Below are 16,548 nucleotides of genomic sequence, written 5' to 3' on the forward strand. Positions count from 1 at the left end.
CAAGTACACAACCGCTCTTCAGGTGGTAAGCGACCCCGGCCACGCCTATTCCATCGCCCAGTCTCTATGGCTAATGTGTGGCCTGACACTTTAAATCTTGTAAATTCAAATCTATGAAATTCATTCAGGGTTTGCCTCCGAGTGTATATATCATGAGTAGTCAAGGTAGGGTTGAGATCTTTATACACCACACACCTCGATGCTACTGACTCTCTGACACAACTTTTGCTTTTTCTAATAGTACAGATACATGTGGTATTTCACTCTCTATTAACTCACTCACAAAATTTCCTGCTTGTGTATTTGTTGCAATTACTTTCCTGATTGCAAAAGCAAGTGGATCATCATCCATACTGGACCTTTCATTCCACATTTTTCTAAAAAACTGATGTTGTCTGTACTTAACAAAATCAGGAAGAGACGGGTAGCCTGACTCCACATAGCAAACATAATTAGGTGTTGTTTTCCTCACACACACACACACACACACACACACACACACACACACACACACACACACACACACACACACACACACACACACACACACACACACACACACACACACACACACACACACACACACACACACACACACACACACACATACATCACTCTAGCAAATAGAAAATAGCGAGATAGCCAAGCCTGGAATAGAAACAAGAGAAAAGAAATGGACGAAGAGGAAAGATGATGGAACAAGAATCTGAGAGAGGAAGAGTGACACAAGAAACACACACACACACACACACACACACACACACACACGCACATATATATGCACAAATTAAACATATTAAACGTACGAGAATCACACAAGACCACACTGGACACTTGAAATATCTGTAGTTTTTATTCGTCTTTCCTCAACTCTCCCACACTTTGTAAATCCCAGTCTATCATACTTCTACTTTCTTCTACTTCCCTTTGGCACGCTCCTCAACTCTTATAGATCAATCAGAAGGCAATCAGGTCTCGAACACTGTGCTGGAGTAGAAAATAAGTGAATATTGAGCTGAGCATGCGGTGATTGGAAAATTACATGTTACCGCTCCTTCAACGCTGGGACGCCTTTTTACCTTGAGATTTGTGCACCATTAGACCATTTTATTGATATTAGGAAGGGTCTATGGAGGTCAGAACATTAATGGCCACATTCTTCACCTATTTCAATCCCTCACATGAGTTTTTGGAGCTGTATAAAATCACCAAATAGTAACCAGAAGGAATATGGAAACGCGTCATGATACTGAAGAGGTTAAGAGGAGGGACGTTGCTTCTTACGCCCGTATTCAGAAATGCCTTCCCTTCTCATTACGACAATTTTCCAAGACCACAGAAACAACTAGCTGGGTTTTCAAGACAGTTTTTCCTTTTGATAAACTAAAAATCCTGCCAAACTTTCACCACAACCATAACAATACTCTTAAAAACACGAGTATTTTCAACTGAAGCCTTTGGAAAGCAGTGATGGTGAGAAAGCAAAGCGTTTCAGAATATGGGCCTTATTCTCTCCTGGACTCCCTCTAGCCACATTAGTAAGGGATGGAAGCCTAACCTCTACCGTGGTGCAGTAAATCAACTCGACACGCACCGACTAGCTATCAATACCTCGTACACGTGAAGCAAATTATGTCCACATTTATAGAGGAAAGTCAGATATATATTTGTGTGTATTGTACGTATACTAACTCTGATATGTTTTTCGTTCTTGTTATGGATTTGTTTACTTTCATGTTTATTCTATTGTGGAAGGAGTGTGGGGAGAAAATATGCGTTATAGTAGTTGTATTGTACTAATGAATGTAAATTCCTAGTGTATATTCTCTCTCTCTCTCTCTCTCTCTCTCTCTCTCTCTCTCTCTCTCTCTCTCTCCTATTGCAGACACTCAGCCACGTGGAAGATGAAAGAGGGGAGGCTGGTGGTGGTGGTGCTTGTGGTGGTGGTGGCGGTGGTGGTGGCGGAAAACAGCAAGATGTACAGGAAGAGAGGCCAAGGTTCCTGCGGGGATGACCTTCGGAGGCTCCCAGTGCAGTCTGTTATGTTCTGCGCCATTGTTTGTTTTCAAGGTCAACTTCCTGGTGATCTGATGTGCAGTTACTTCACTATTGAGTTTCCTATACGATCTTTTCTTATTACAAATCGTGTTTTTCACTTTTGGATTCATTTTCATCGTATTCTAAGGTGATTTTGTATTTTCTAGGTATTTTCTATACGTATTGGTCTATTTTTTCTGTTTATCTTATTTTTGTATTCATCCTTTGTGTTTCCCGTTTTGGATTCAAGTTTTATCGTATTTTATAAGTTTCTAAAGTGATTTTTGTATTTTATTTAAATATTTTCTATACGTATTGGTTTTATTTTCTGCTTATCTTCTCATTTTTGTATTCATCTTTTGTGTCTCCGTTTTTTGAATTCAAGTTTTATCGTATTTTTTAAAGTTTCTAAGGTGATTTTGTATTTTTAAGTACTTTCTATCCGTATTGGTTTCAATTTTCTGTTCATCTTCTTATTTTCAGATTAATTATTTGTCTTTCCCTTTTTGGATTCAAGTTTTGTAATTTTCTATGTACATCCACGTGAAGATTTTGTATTTTTTTGCCTCCTATAGATTGGATTAATTTTTTCTTTTATCTTCTCTTCTTTACCTCTTCGTATTTTTTCTATGTATCGCAAGTGACAAGTTTTACATCGATTTTATTTCCCATCCATTCCAATATCATTTCTCATCGTATTATTTTTCCTGTCATATATCACATTTCCTTTTAAAAAACCACGCACACGGCACTTATCTTGCCTCTCACAACACAACACACACACACACACACACACACACACACACAAAGAGCATCACTACCACCACCATCACCGCTTCTCAATCCTGCAGAAAGTCGGTGCAGTGGCTTCAGCTTCGAGAGATTGGCGCTAAACACGTATTGCCAACTGCACGAAACTTACAGCAATCCGGATGGCAGCCCTGACACCGTGTGCTACTTCCCGGGTGAGTGAGTGTGTGTGTGTGTGAGTGTGTGTGAGTGAGCGAGTGAGTAAGTGAGTGAAGGAGGGAGTGAGTAAGAGGACGTAGTGTTTCGTTAGATAAGACCACTTTTACGTAAACTTGTGTGATAAATCTTGCGGAAAATCATCGATCTTTTCATCTACCTATCTATCTCTCAGTCTAATCATTCATCTGCCTATCGATTTACCTATCTATCTATCTAACTACATATCAATAGATTTTCCTATGTAAGACGGGCACTGGAGTCAGGCAACAAAAAACAGAAAGGAAAAAAAAAGACAAAAATATATTCACAGAGACCCCAGTCCTTGAAGAAAAAAGACAATGGAAAATACTTCTCAAAACTTCTCTTTATCCATCTCACGAAACTGAACGTACTTTGCAGGTACTCAAACTACAACAACTCAGCCACCACAGACAACAAGCACTGCACGGCCACCCTTCATGAGTCCGACAGCAACATCAGGGGCCTTGGCACCGTCAACAACAACATCAGGGGCCTTACCACCGCCAGTGACAACAATGCCTCCTGCGGTATGAATGTTAATGCTTTCAGTTTGTCCTCACATGCTTTGGCAGTACAGTAAGGAAGATTAGCTAGGTATACTAAGTCAGATAAGTAAGTACAGACGGCTCCTTTACTTAGAGCGACATGTTAACTCAAGGGATTTTAATGGATAAGGTTATTAGAAAGGAAATCGTTATGTTTGTTAAACCACATTTTCTTTCTCAACCTAACTTCATGTCCGCCTGTCCATCCCCACTCCCTTCTTGTTTCTGTCTTTCTCAAATCCCTTCCTTATCATCTCAATCTAATTCCAATCTCCCCCCTCACCTCTCTCTCTCTCTCTCTCTCTCTCTCTCTCTCTCTCTCTCTCTCTCTCTCTCTCTCTCTCTCATTCTTTTGTTCTACAGGCGGCACGTTTCCTCCTCTACTTGTCATTCTGTTGCCATACTGACATGTATCCTTCCTGTTATCCTACCTCTAACTTGTTATCGCCTGTGTTTCTTCCCACACCACTCCCTCACAGACGAGCATCTTGAATAAGCAGAAAATCAACATCAACCAGAAGCAGAAATGTCCCAGTAACGGGGCAGCTATCGGCATCTACCAGGACACAGACTACTTCCTGATCTGCACCCTGGCGCCTAATCTTCTCAACTTCAACGTTGGAGAGCCGGAGGAGCAGTGCACTAACCCTAACAATCAAATAATCTGCATGAAGCAATGTGAAGCGGGGAGCATCATCATGGGGTACCGCCAAGCCATGTACACGTCACAGGGTCCGTGTAGCAATGGGTTCAACGGTAATGGTGTCACGATGCTGGATAACGATGACTGCCACACCATCAGCGGCCTCATGCAGCTGCTACCGGACAAAGAATCCACGTGGTCTCAGTGGAGGGTGTGCGGCGGGGACTCAGTCAACCTGTATGTGATGACTGGGGCGGAGGTCAGTCTGAGTGTCCAGGGAGTGTGGATGATCGATAGTATTACGTGTTGTCGTGTTCGCCTTGCCTAGTGCGTACATACACTTATCATTTAGTTTGGAATTGTCACTTTTGCTTTTCTTTAGGGACTGGCATCTCAGAGGGCTTTCTTTTTTTTTTTTTCATCTCCCCTTTTTGTTTCCCATGGCCAGTGTCCTTACTTAAAGAAAAGATGTTCTTTGCTATGTCTAATTGACCTTTCCACTGCAAATAAAACGGATTTAACATTTACATGCTTACTGTGAAAAAACAAAACACCTGTTAGCATAATAAGAACGTTTGTTGAAATTTATCACTTATACATCATTGCCTTCTCTCTAAGCAACATGATACGTTGTTCTTTCTAATCCCTTTACTGTACTATGCCACTCACGCCGCTAAGTACGATAATGAACATAAATAATTTACACCATAACTTAATTGCGACTTTTAACACACTTACTATGGTACTTCAATCTTTCATACTTCTGTTGTCTTGAAAAGGGAAAAGTCTCTCTCTCTCTCTCTCTCTCTCTCTCTCTCTCTCTCTCTCTCTCTCTCTCTCTCTCTCTCTCTCAGACCACTCAAACAATACCTCACAGTGATCTGACCGTCAACAAGGAGCAATCATAGCAGAGAAAAGGTTAACAGTACGTTCTTGGCTAACTGGAGTCAACATTACCACTGTAGCTTGACGGAATGATGTAATGTAAACACTGCCTTAATAATGAATTTCCTCTTGCCTTATAAACTTGTGCGAAGGTTCTGCATACGATGGAACTAATATCTCCTTTCCTTCTCTCTTTCTGTGATGATGTTCGATTCTAACTCTAACATCAAGTGAAATAAGGATTCCATACAAAATATCGGCGGGATTCTAAGCGAAAACTGCTGATGACGTGTAAGAGGGAAGGTGAAAGCTTGGAACACTTCTCGTCCTTGAATCTGAGCCACGAGTGTTGAAATTTCTCGTGTTGGTGATCCAGGGCTCGTATTCAAGATTTCTCAAGGCCACAGGGATGATTGATTGTGGCCTCATTATACTTGAAGAAGGAAGGAAGACAGACTTAGGGGATACTGCAAGGAAGGAAGGGAAAAAGGAAAGATGGGAGGAAAGAAGAAAGGAAGGAAGGAAGAAAGGGATAAAGAAAGAAAGAAAGAAAGAAAGAAAGAAAGCAAGAAAGGAAGGAAGGAAGAAGATAAGGAGGAAAATGAAGTTAAAGAAAAGAAGAAGAAGAAGAAGAAGAAGAAGAAGAAGAAGAAGAAGAAGAAGAAGAAGAAGAAGAAGAAGAAGAAGAAGAAGAAGAAGAAGAAGAAGAAGAAGAAGAAGAAGAAGAAGAAGAAGAAGAAGAAGAAGAAGAAGAAGAAGAAGAAGAAGAAGAAGAAGAAGAAGAAGAACAATAACAACAACAACAACAACAACAACAACAACAACAACAACAACAACAAAAATAACAACACACACACACACACACACACACACACACACACACACACACACACACACACACACTTGCGCATTTCAAGAAAGGGATAATTTTAAAAAAGTTTGCCCATGAAATGTACGAAAACGAAGGAGCCGATGAGGAAAGTGTATATACAGACTGGAGGATATTGGCAAAGTTTGGTGAGAGGACGAAGCATTTCAAGAGTTACCTGAGAGTGAATCATGAAAGAAAAAGAGCAAAAGAGAAGGAAAGAAATGGAAAAGAAAGTTACTTGTTGGAATTATGTGAGTTTAGTTTCTTTTAGGAGAGAGAGAGAGAGAGAGAGAGAGAGAGAGAGAGAGAGAGAGAGAGAGAGAGAGAGAGAGAGAGAGAGAGAGAGAGAGAGAGAGAGAGAGAGAGAGAGAGAGAGAGAGATGAAAGAGAGAGAGAGACTGAGGGAAATGAAAGCGAATTACACTGAAGGGAAATAAAATGATAACAGATGGAGAGAGAGAGAGAGAGAGAGAGAGAGAGAGAGAGAGAGAGAGAGAGAGAGAGAGAGAGAGAGAGAGAGTGAGTGTGAGTGTGTGTGTGTGTGTGTGTGTGTGTGTGTGTGTGTGTGTGTGTGTGTGTGTGTGTGTGTGTGTGTGTGTGTGTGTGTGTGTGTGTGTGTGTAGTAAGTTTGTGAGATGCAGTGATGGTGTAATTTTCCTTCTTAACGTTCAGGAAAAAGAGAGGAAAAAAAAAAAGAAGAGAGAAAATAAGGTCAGTGGTTATTTGTAAGACAGAAACCAGTGATAAGGTGAAAGATATGATACAATAAGTACGTTTGTGAGACGCAAAGATGGTGCATTTGTTGTTTTTTCTTTTTTTTTTTCCTTAGCTGCAGTATAAAAGAAAGGCAAAAAATAAAGAGATGTGATGATTTGGCAAAAAAAAAAAATGAAAGAAAGAGAGAAAAGAATAGAATAAAAGATAAATAGATGGATTGGAAAACTTTATATCTCTTTCAAGTATAAAAAATATTCAATAGGAAAGAAAAAAAAAATAAGAAGAAAAGGAAGGAATAGTTACATAATTGCCATAAGATAAAAAACATAGGTAAACAAAATCAGCAACATGAAAAAAAAAAGTTTGTAAAAATGTATCACCTACGCCACATGAGTCACATTTTGCAATAAACACGAACGATGCTTCTGTGTTAGTCTCGAATAAAAAAAGAAAAAAAAAAGGAAGAAAGTTTGTAAATATATACCACCTACACCAGAAATAAAGTAAGAGGTGGATAGATGGAATGGATAACTACCTTTTTTTCAAACATCGAAAATATTCAGTAGGAAGGAAAAAAAAAAAGGAAGGATGGATTAGTTAGTTGCCATAAAGTAAAAACATAGGTAAATAAAATCAGCAACATGAAGAAAAAGCGAAAAGGAAGAAAGTTTGTAAAAATGTATCACCTACAACACAGAGTCACATTTTCCAATAGACACGATACGACTTTGCCTCGAAACAAAAAGAAAAAAAAAGGAAGAAAGTTTGTGAATATGTGTCACCTACACAAAAAAAGAATAAAAAAGGAAAGATGTATGGACGCATTGGATAATTATTTTTAAGCATACAAAGATATACAATAAGAAGGGAAAAAATAAACAAAGTAAGGAATCTTCGCATATTTCCCATAAAAAAAAACATTTAAGCACATTTTTCCAATAAACGTGATGCAACTTTGCCTCGACAAAAAAAAAAAAAAAAAAAAAAAAAAAATTGACAGTTTGTAAAGATGTAAAAATATGTCACCTACACCACATGTCACATTTTCCGATAAACACGATACGACCTCGAAAAAAAAAAGAAAAAGTAAGAAAGTTTGTAAAAATAAAAAGATATATCCCCTACACCACAGTCACATTTTGCAATAAACACGATGCTACTTTGTTTGTCCCGGCAATGAAAGCAAACACTGGATCAGCGATGTGAGCCCAGCGTATCATAACTCGGGGTGGGAACAAGCAGAAGTATAGATTAGTAATGAATGTTTCAGCTGACGGGAAGAATAATGCGGCTGAGGAATATTTCACCAGCATAATAAGGAGGGAAGCACCAAGAAGCGATAATAAGTAATGGTGAATGAGTGTGAGACTGCTAACTGTTGCATGGATACGTCACACTATTTGTTTTGATCCTTTCAGTACTGGGATGCATTTTTACCATGAGTTTGGGTGTGATTAAACGATCTTGTCTACATTAGGAAGGGTCTATGGAGATCAGAAGATTAATGGTCAGAATCTTCATTGTTTTAATCCCCACATAAGTTTCTGAAGCTGTATAAAATCACCAAATAGTAAGCAGAATGAATATGAAAGCGCGTCAGGGTACAACAGAGGTTAAGGAAGGAGGAGGAGGAGGAGGAGGAGGAGGAGGAGGCGACGTGAATGGTTGCGTCATAGGCCATAAGTCTGTATTCAGAAACGCTCTGCTCTCTAACCACGACTATTTTCCAAGGCTACAGAGATGATTAGCAGGATTTTCAAGAGTGCTTCTCCAGTTAATATTGAAGAAATCTAGCCACTCTACCTCTAAAACCATAAAAAAACACCTTAAAAAACTCGTGTAAATTTAAATGAAGCCTTTTGGAATAGTGGAGGTGAAGCACAGACGTGTTTGAGAATACGAGCTTGAAAACAGAGGTAGCAACGCCAAGAGGTGCTGGGAGAAGAAAGGAGGAGAGGAGAGAAAGGAGATATAAAGGTAGGAATGGAGCGGGGATGTGAGTGAGGGAGGAAGAAAAAGAAGCGAGGAGGCAAGATGGGAAAACAAGGAAGCGAGGAGGGTGAAGGAGGATGCTGGGAGAGAGAAGATAAGCGGAGGAGGAGATGAGTTGGCTGGTGCGTAGGTAGGCAAGCGAATCAAGAAGGAGGGGAAGAAGGGAGGCAAGAAGGCAGGGAGACAGGGGAGGTAGGCAGGCAGTGAAACAAAAAGCCAGAGGGAAGACAGGCAGGAAGACAGAGAGGAAGGGAGAGAGGGAGGGAGTGATGAGGAAGGCGACGAGGCAGTGTGGTGGAGAAGAGGTTAGAAAATTTCTAGTCTTGCCTCAATTATTTCGTCACATTGTATTTCACCAGCAAGCGCAAATCAACACGAGCTTTGCACCATGAACACAACCCGCAACATTAGAACGATGACTCACATTTACAGCAGGAGGACTCAATTCATGTGTTTTTTAGCCTCACCTTCTTCTGTATTTCCATCCTCCTACGGCTTGACTTCTTTTAAGAGGGAGGTTTCAAGACATTTGTCCCTTTCCTTCTGCTAACCCTTTGACCTGCAGGGGAACTGACAATGAAGTGGGCCTTTTTCCTCTTATTTTTTGTTGCTCTTGCCAGTTTCCCCTCCTACATAAAAAAAAAGACTCATCCTACAAATGTTTCTTCTTCTATATAATCGTTCCTTGTGTCTCTGACCAGCCTCCCTCACACCCAATAGTCTTTTTTTTTTTTTCATAATTACACACATTTTTTACAGTATCATCCTCACCGTCTAAAGTTTTACAATACCTAAAAGTCACTCGACACTCGCATCGCTCTCCTGCCACCCACAAATGCATCGTGGTTTCTGCCTCGTCTTGTCTTCTCGTCCTTTCAAATGGCCCAGTGGTTCTGTATTTGACTTTTATTTCTCTATTTACTTATTCATCCATCTATCTGTCTATCTATGTCTATCGTTCTTCGGTGCTACGTATTTCCTAAGATGTATTATTTATTCATTTTTATTTTGGCTTATTTTAATGTTGAAATATTCTGGAGCTTCTCAAATACTCACATAAACATGGAAAATTAAAGACCATTTATAGATAATTTATGTCTGATATTGGAATTTCTTGTGTAGTTCCACCTATTGCCTTTAAGAGACTTGTTTTTTTCCTTAACCTCTCTGTTTCTTCACTAATCTCCCTCCTTCCCTCTCCTTCTCCTCTCTCTCTCTCTCCCTCTTTCTCACTCTCTCTCTCTGGCGAACACCAACACAACACAACACATGGTAGGTTTTCGTGTGTCTTCAGCTCTCTCTGGGAAAGAAGCCAAATTTACACGTTTGCACAGTTCGATCCGCCGAGAGAATTGTTGTGTGTTTCTCGTGTTTGTCTTAAATGGCACGTACGTGTTTTATTGATTCTGTGTTGTTGCCTGAGACTGTTGACGTGAGAGTAAATCGTGTCATATTTTGAGTAATTAAGTATTTCTTCATGTGGACGAAGAAGAGATATATAGACAGACAAACAGACACGGAAAAACAGACAAACAGGGATTGAGAGAGAGAGAGAGAGAGAGAGAGAGAGAGAGAGAGAGAGAGAGAGAGAGAGAGAGAGAGAGAGAGAGAGAGAGAGAGAGAGAGAGAGAGAGAGAGAGAGAGAGAGAGAGAGAGAGAGAATTTTACACACACACACACACACACACACACACACACACACACACACACACACACACACACACTCACATTCATGTAAAACTCAAAAGAAAATCACAGGTACAGGAAGCTAAAATGATTCATGACAACATTACATTGAAACTATGATAGAACCAACAGTAAGAATAAAAATACTCACCTTTCTGAGAGTTTCCTGTTCGTAGTCACTTTTTATACGTGTTCAAGAAATAACGCATACACACACAAAAAAAAAAAAAAAAATCTTTATATCTCGACACATATGTAGAGGAAACACAAGCTTATATAGTACAGTTCTTTACATCAGCTTGTGTTACCCTACCACCCACGCTACATAAAAACTCTTACTTTAGCACATGACGCTGTGGAATATGAAGCAAGTCTTGTGAGATGGAGAGCAGGTGGTATATATAGAGGAGCATTATGAAGATACCCGGTGTCTACAATGAGGCAACCGGAGGAAGGAAGGTGGTGCAGTGCGGAGGGAGCGAGATATCTAAAGAGGAGATGTGGGGTAAGATGAAAGATGCGCCGCTCCTCTAGTGTGCCTGGAGAGCCATCTAGGGGTGTATATGAGAAGTACTCCATATACGTCCAGCAGTAGAGCTTATGCCTTACGTCAGGAGCTGAAGGCGGAGGGACAGTAGGATAAGGCTGATCTTGCAAGGGATAAAGGGAGATGTAGAGTTCCGCAGTGAGGATTATGTAGTAAACAGTGAAATATCAACATTTTAGTGAAGAATCAACGATATCGTACTTCATATCTACCTCAGGAGGTGAAGGAAGCAGAGAAAGATGGTTACTGCAGGAGATACACGGAGGCACTGAACTCAGCGATGAAAATTATATAGTGAACAATGAAATATTAACATATTAGTGAAGGATCGACGAGATTGTACTTCATAACTACGTTCAGGAAGTGAAGGAAGCAGAGAGAGAGAGAGAGAGAGAGAGAGAGAGAGAGAGAGAGAGAGAGAGAGAGAGAGAGAGAGAGAGATAGTTACTGCAGGAGATACAAGGAGGCATAAGATTCTGCACTGAAAATCATGCAGTCAACAATGAAATATTAACATTTTAGTGGAGATTTGACAAGAATGTTTGTAGCAGAGGTGGTTGTGTGTCATTGAACTGATGGCAGAATGCGTGTGTGGCGGCACGTACAGAGCGGTAACACGTGCAGCGAGGGGCTAGTGTTGAGGTGAAGGGATGTGTGAGGCTTTCCCTTCCCGTGACAGAACGTTCGCTACACTTTACTATGGCACACTTTAACCAGTCCCCTCCCGCTCCCCCCTCCCCACACACACAAGTCAAGAACGATGAAATCCTTTTTTTACGCATTGACTCTTCCGTGTGTGTTAAAGCTATTAAAAAAAAAAGTAAAAGTAGAAAAGAGGAAAGAAAAAAGCTGCCGAACATGGAGCATTGTGTAAACTCTTCCTAGTTCCCGGATGTTTTACTGATTTATTCATCTATTTATCTATCTATTTACAACCAAGGGACACAAAGAAAAAAAAAAAAAAAGAGATAAACTTGCCTTGAAACTACACAAATCCTCACATGACAACATTGTAAACTATCACACACACACACACACACACACACACACACACACACACACACACACACACACACACACACACACACACACACACACACACACACACACACACACACAAGAATGACAAGTTACTCAATGAATGTAGTTTATTCGTGTTCTTTTTTTTTTTATTAAGGAGTAGAAAACAAAACTAAACAGTGCAGGAGTCAGTGTGTCAGTATTCACGCTTATAAAACAACACTATACTCACGTTCATTGGAAGAGAGCAACCACTACCTGCTTCAACAACCTTCTAACAACGAGAGATTTTATATTTTTCTTCTTTATATTCGTTCCTTGTGTCCCTTGCCAGCCTCCCTCACACGCAATACAGTCTTCTTTTTTTCATAATTGCACACATTTTCACAGCATGCCTGCCACGCCTCACCCTGCCCCTATCTTACCCCGCCCCGCCCCGCCCCGTGCTGCCTCATACGTAAGTGTCACTATGGCTCATGATTTTGTGACGAGGGAGAATAATGTTTCGTTAGTCAACTATGGCAGCGATACACCGACCTTAACGACCCTACACACACACACACACACACACACACACACACACACACACACACACACACACAGGGGATGCATTTATTATGGAGTGACAAGCCAAGCCGCTGCCTGGTTCCTCTGGCCGGTCGGCGCTGCCCTCTTCGGAAATCCATCAAACTCCATCACCAGACGCCTTCCCTACTGTCTCCTCAGGGAAAGCCTTACTTGATGGGATCATTAATTAACCCTCTAGTCATGGTGGCCGACTAAACTCTCTCTCTCTCTCTCTCTCTCTCTCTCTCTCTCTCTCTCTCTCTCTCTCTCTCTCTCTCTCTCTCACACACACACACACACACTTTAGAAATAGTGTCGATTTTGATGTTTATATAATGTTATCAAATCAGTTTCATCTGTACATTGGTATACACACACACACACACACACACACACACACACACACACACACACACACACACACACACACACACACACACACACACACACACACACACACACACGACCTCGACGCTAAAAAGCAAACGTATCAGCAAAATTTTCTCACTCCTGCCGGAACAAAATCTTTACCACTACGCAGAGATCAGAGCAGAAGTTTGGCGCTGACACGAAGCCACCAGCTGACCAGAATGTCCTTCACAGCGCCATAAAAAAAGAAACAATGTCTGAGACTTAAGGGTTTTGCATTATGACATCCGACTGATCGATGGGGGACGGGAGAAGGGGCGAGGACATGACGTAATCAACGAGGAAGGATCTATTAAGCAAGGTAATATAGCTGGGTATAGGTGTTAGGCTTACCGGTTTGAGGGATTTACGATTATCTGGCTCTCATAAGTAAGTCAGTGGCCAGAGGAGGCGTAACAGAAAAGACCGCCTGTGTTATGCGAGTTATGCTTCCTTATTTCACCTCGACCATTTTCAAAGACTACAGAGATGATTAACAGAGTTCTAAAGAGTATTTTTCCTGTTGATAATGCAGAGAACTTGCTAACATGTAGTAGAATCACAGAAACACTCTTAAAAATCCATGTCACATCAACTGGAGCTCTTTGAAAATAGTGAAGGTGCAGTGAGGCACGGAAGTGTTTCAGATTATGGGCCTAGATGTTAGTGTCTGTCAGGTCCGTGCATGTTAGATTGTATAAATTAATTAAAAGATGATTATATGAATCTTCTGGATGGAGATAAATGGGTATGCTTAGTTATGCTGGTGTTGTATGTAGAGACAGTGAGTGTAGGTCTGCTTCCTTCTGGTGTTCTGTTCTTATTTGCTACTTTCTGTGTGTGTAATAGTTCTTTTCTAAACTAATGCTCGTATGCTAATGAAAAGTGAAGATTTTGTGTTTAAGATACATAAGCAAATATGCAGCAAATTTTCTTCAAATCTACAATAAAAAGAACAAAAATTAATGAGTATCTATGAATTAAAATAATGATTTGACTGACTGAAAATGACCTCCCACATGTGTACGCAAGAATTTACACACACACACACACACACACACACACACACACACACACACACACACACACACACACACACACACACACACACACACACACACACACACACACACACACACACACACACACTAAAAATCTCTTCTCTATACCATTGACTCCAGAATGTGAGGATCCGTCCACAAAAACACTTGGTGCGCCATTAACAACAAAAGGCAAGAAGGAAAGAAGCGTCGCCTTTTTTAACGTCATGCTCGCCTCATGGATGGCACAGGCGAGTGAAATCATTATGAGGACGTTGAATTAATCAGGTCCTCGCCAAGGCCAGGGAGCGGCGCGGCTGTGATGGGCTGTCAATAAGTGCGTGACTTCAAAGGACTGGCCGGGATATAATTAGCTAATGCAAGAACAGGAAATGAAGGATCGAGAGTTTTCTGAATGAAAGGGAAATATGGAGAAATTTGGCAGGAATCTCAGCGGAAAGTTTCATCTTATGTGGCTTTCGGAGGTTGTGTTCACTTATATTTTCTGGAGTAACGAGAATAAGAAGAGAGATAAATTGAGTGAAATATTGGAGGAAAATCTGTCACACTGGGAATATTGCAAGTGAGTCTTCTTTTTCCTTTATCTTCAAGGAACCCTAAACCTTTCCTTCACTGTGCACTCGCCCAGTGAATGCACTGCAAAACAAGGAAAAAAAAAAAAAAAACCACTGCGGTTTGCCACGGAAGGTGAGGAAGGAAGATGAAAGGAAATTTATGAATCCTGCGCACGCTGTCAGTAATAATCTATTAGGAGGAGAACCCAACATGTTGTCTCCACCTCGGCCACCAGTCACCTGCGGCACTTCGTCAATAGGAAGGCGAGGCGAGCAGCGGAGCTCAGAGGAACACAGGTGACCAGAGGCGACAGGTGAAGCCGTGAGACAGGTGAGCTAATATATTTTCTTCCTCTCTCTCTCTCTTTCTCTCTCTCATTTTATTTTCAGTTTGGTTTATCACCTTTTTAGTTAACCACTTCTTTTCTATCTATCTATCTATCTATCTATTTATCTATTTTTCTATCAATCTATGTATCGAAGAGCCATTGAAAGATAGGCTTGATGGTGTTATTTGTCCCTCCACCAGCAGGAGTGGTCTTGGCTGGCCGTCCCTCTGAACAGGTCTTCACAGCGTCCTCAAGATTTTTCTCTTGGCCTTCATTAAAGAGTCTGTTTCCTAAATGTGCTTTGTCATCCAAGATTCAAGAAACCCTTTGCTCTTTGGGACCATTAGGATGATGCGGTGCTTTTGCTAGCCCTCTCGTGTGTGTGTGTGTGTGTGTGTGTGTGTGTGTGTGTGTGTGTGTGTGTGTGTGTGTGTGTGTGTGTGTGTGGTTGGTGTTTCCTGGATATGCATCGGTGACTCCCTCTTTTGGGCGATGATGGAAGAGTAACACGTGGGTCTCCTCATCTTCATTGTCTCACGCTTCTGTTCCTGATGATGTGAGATGGAAGTGGTGATACTGATTGAGTGTTTCCCAGGGCATGCCTCCGTGGCTCTCTCTCTTCCGGCAGCTTACAAATTTTCGTGTCTGGTTATCGCGTGTGACAGTAGTGATAGCACCTTACGTCTCCCTGGCCACGGCGGCGCCAGGACCCGTATCAGAAACGCTTTGCTCCCACACCACAACTATTTTCAGAGACCTCGGAGATGATTTGCCTGGTTCTCAAGACTGTTTCTTCTGTTAATAATATGAAAATGGTGTTAATTTGTCATTAAAACCGTAAAGACACCCTTAAAACCCAGGGCAGCTTAAACTACGGACTTTTGAAATAGTGGAGGTGCGGCGCAGAAGTGTTTCAGAATACGTTCCCGTGTCACACGCATGTCGCAATACAGTGAAGCTTCCCCTCCGGACCGATATAATGTACGTCCCTCGACTCAGCGGCACGGGAAGCCTCCAATAAGGCGCTCCTGTCGGGATTCGTGAGCTCTCCTGACTTCCAGCAAGAGAAACTACAACTCCTCCTCCTCCAGGCTTGTATTAATGAATCGCGCAGTGGTCGTCACCAGGTTCCAGGGATTCTGCAACACCTGGCCGCCAGTTTGGTGGTGTGCCGACATGAAAGTCTGAATTTCCACTGAAGATGTGTGCTATCCGTGCGTTTGGGAAGCAAGAATTGTATTTTCTATTGGTAGAGAATCGTATTTACACACACACACACACACACACACACACACACACACACACACACACACACACACACACACACACACACACACACACACACACACACACACACACACACACACACACACACACACACGAATAAGGCAACGTATGAACTGTATGTGAAAGATTTGAGTGACAAGGATATTCAGTGATTCATATACAGTTTGAGTGACAAGCAAAGCAACACATCAGCTCCCACACACGAAAAAAACAACAACAGGTGAAAAAAAAAATCATACACTGTCATCATCCCACTGGAATAATACAATAGAAAAAAAAACACCGGCTTTATTTTTCAGGATACTGCATAAAAAAAAAACAATACAAAAAAAGCGAGTCTCCCGTCACACACACACACACACACACACACACACACACACACACACACACACACACACACACACACACA

General features: G+C 41.3%; 1 protein-coding gene across 1 annotated transcript; it reads left to right on the plus strand.

The window, feature by feature from the left end:
- Positions 1-1,930: 1,930 nt before the first annotated feature.
- Positions 1,931-4,811, plus strand: LOC123514261. The gene is made up of 4 exons (XM_045272016.1): positions 1,931-2,070; positions 2,889-3,002; positions 3,406-3,554; positions 4,052-4,811. The coding sequence occupies exons 1-4, from the start codon at positions 1,977-1,979 to the stop codon at positions 4,541-4,543; spliced, it is 849 nt and encodes a 282-aa protein (XP_045127951.1). The 5' UTR covers positions 1,931-1,976; the 3' UTR covers positions 4,544-4,811.
- Positions 4,812-16,548: the final 11,737 nt, after the last annotated feature.

Source organism: Portunus trituberculatus, chromosome 37 (assembly GCF_017591435.1).
Source record: "Portunus trituberculatus isolate SZX2019 chromosome 37, ASM1759143v1, whole genome shotgun sequence".
Lineage (NCBI taxonomy): Eukaryota > Metazoa > Arthropoda > Malacostraca > Decapoda > Portunidae > Portunus > Portunus trituberculatus.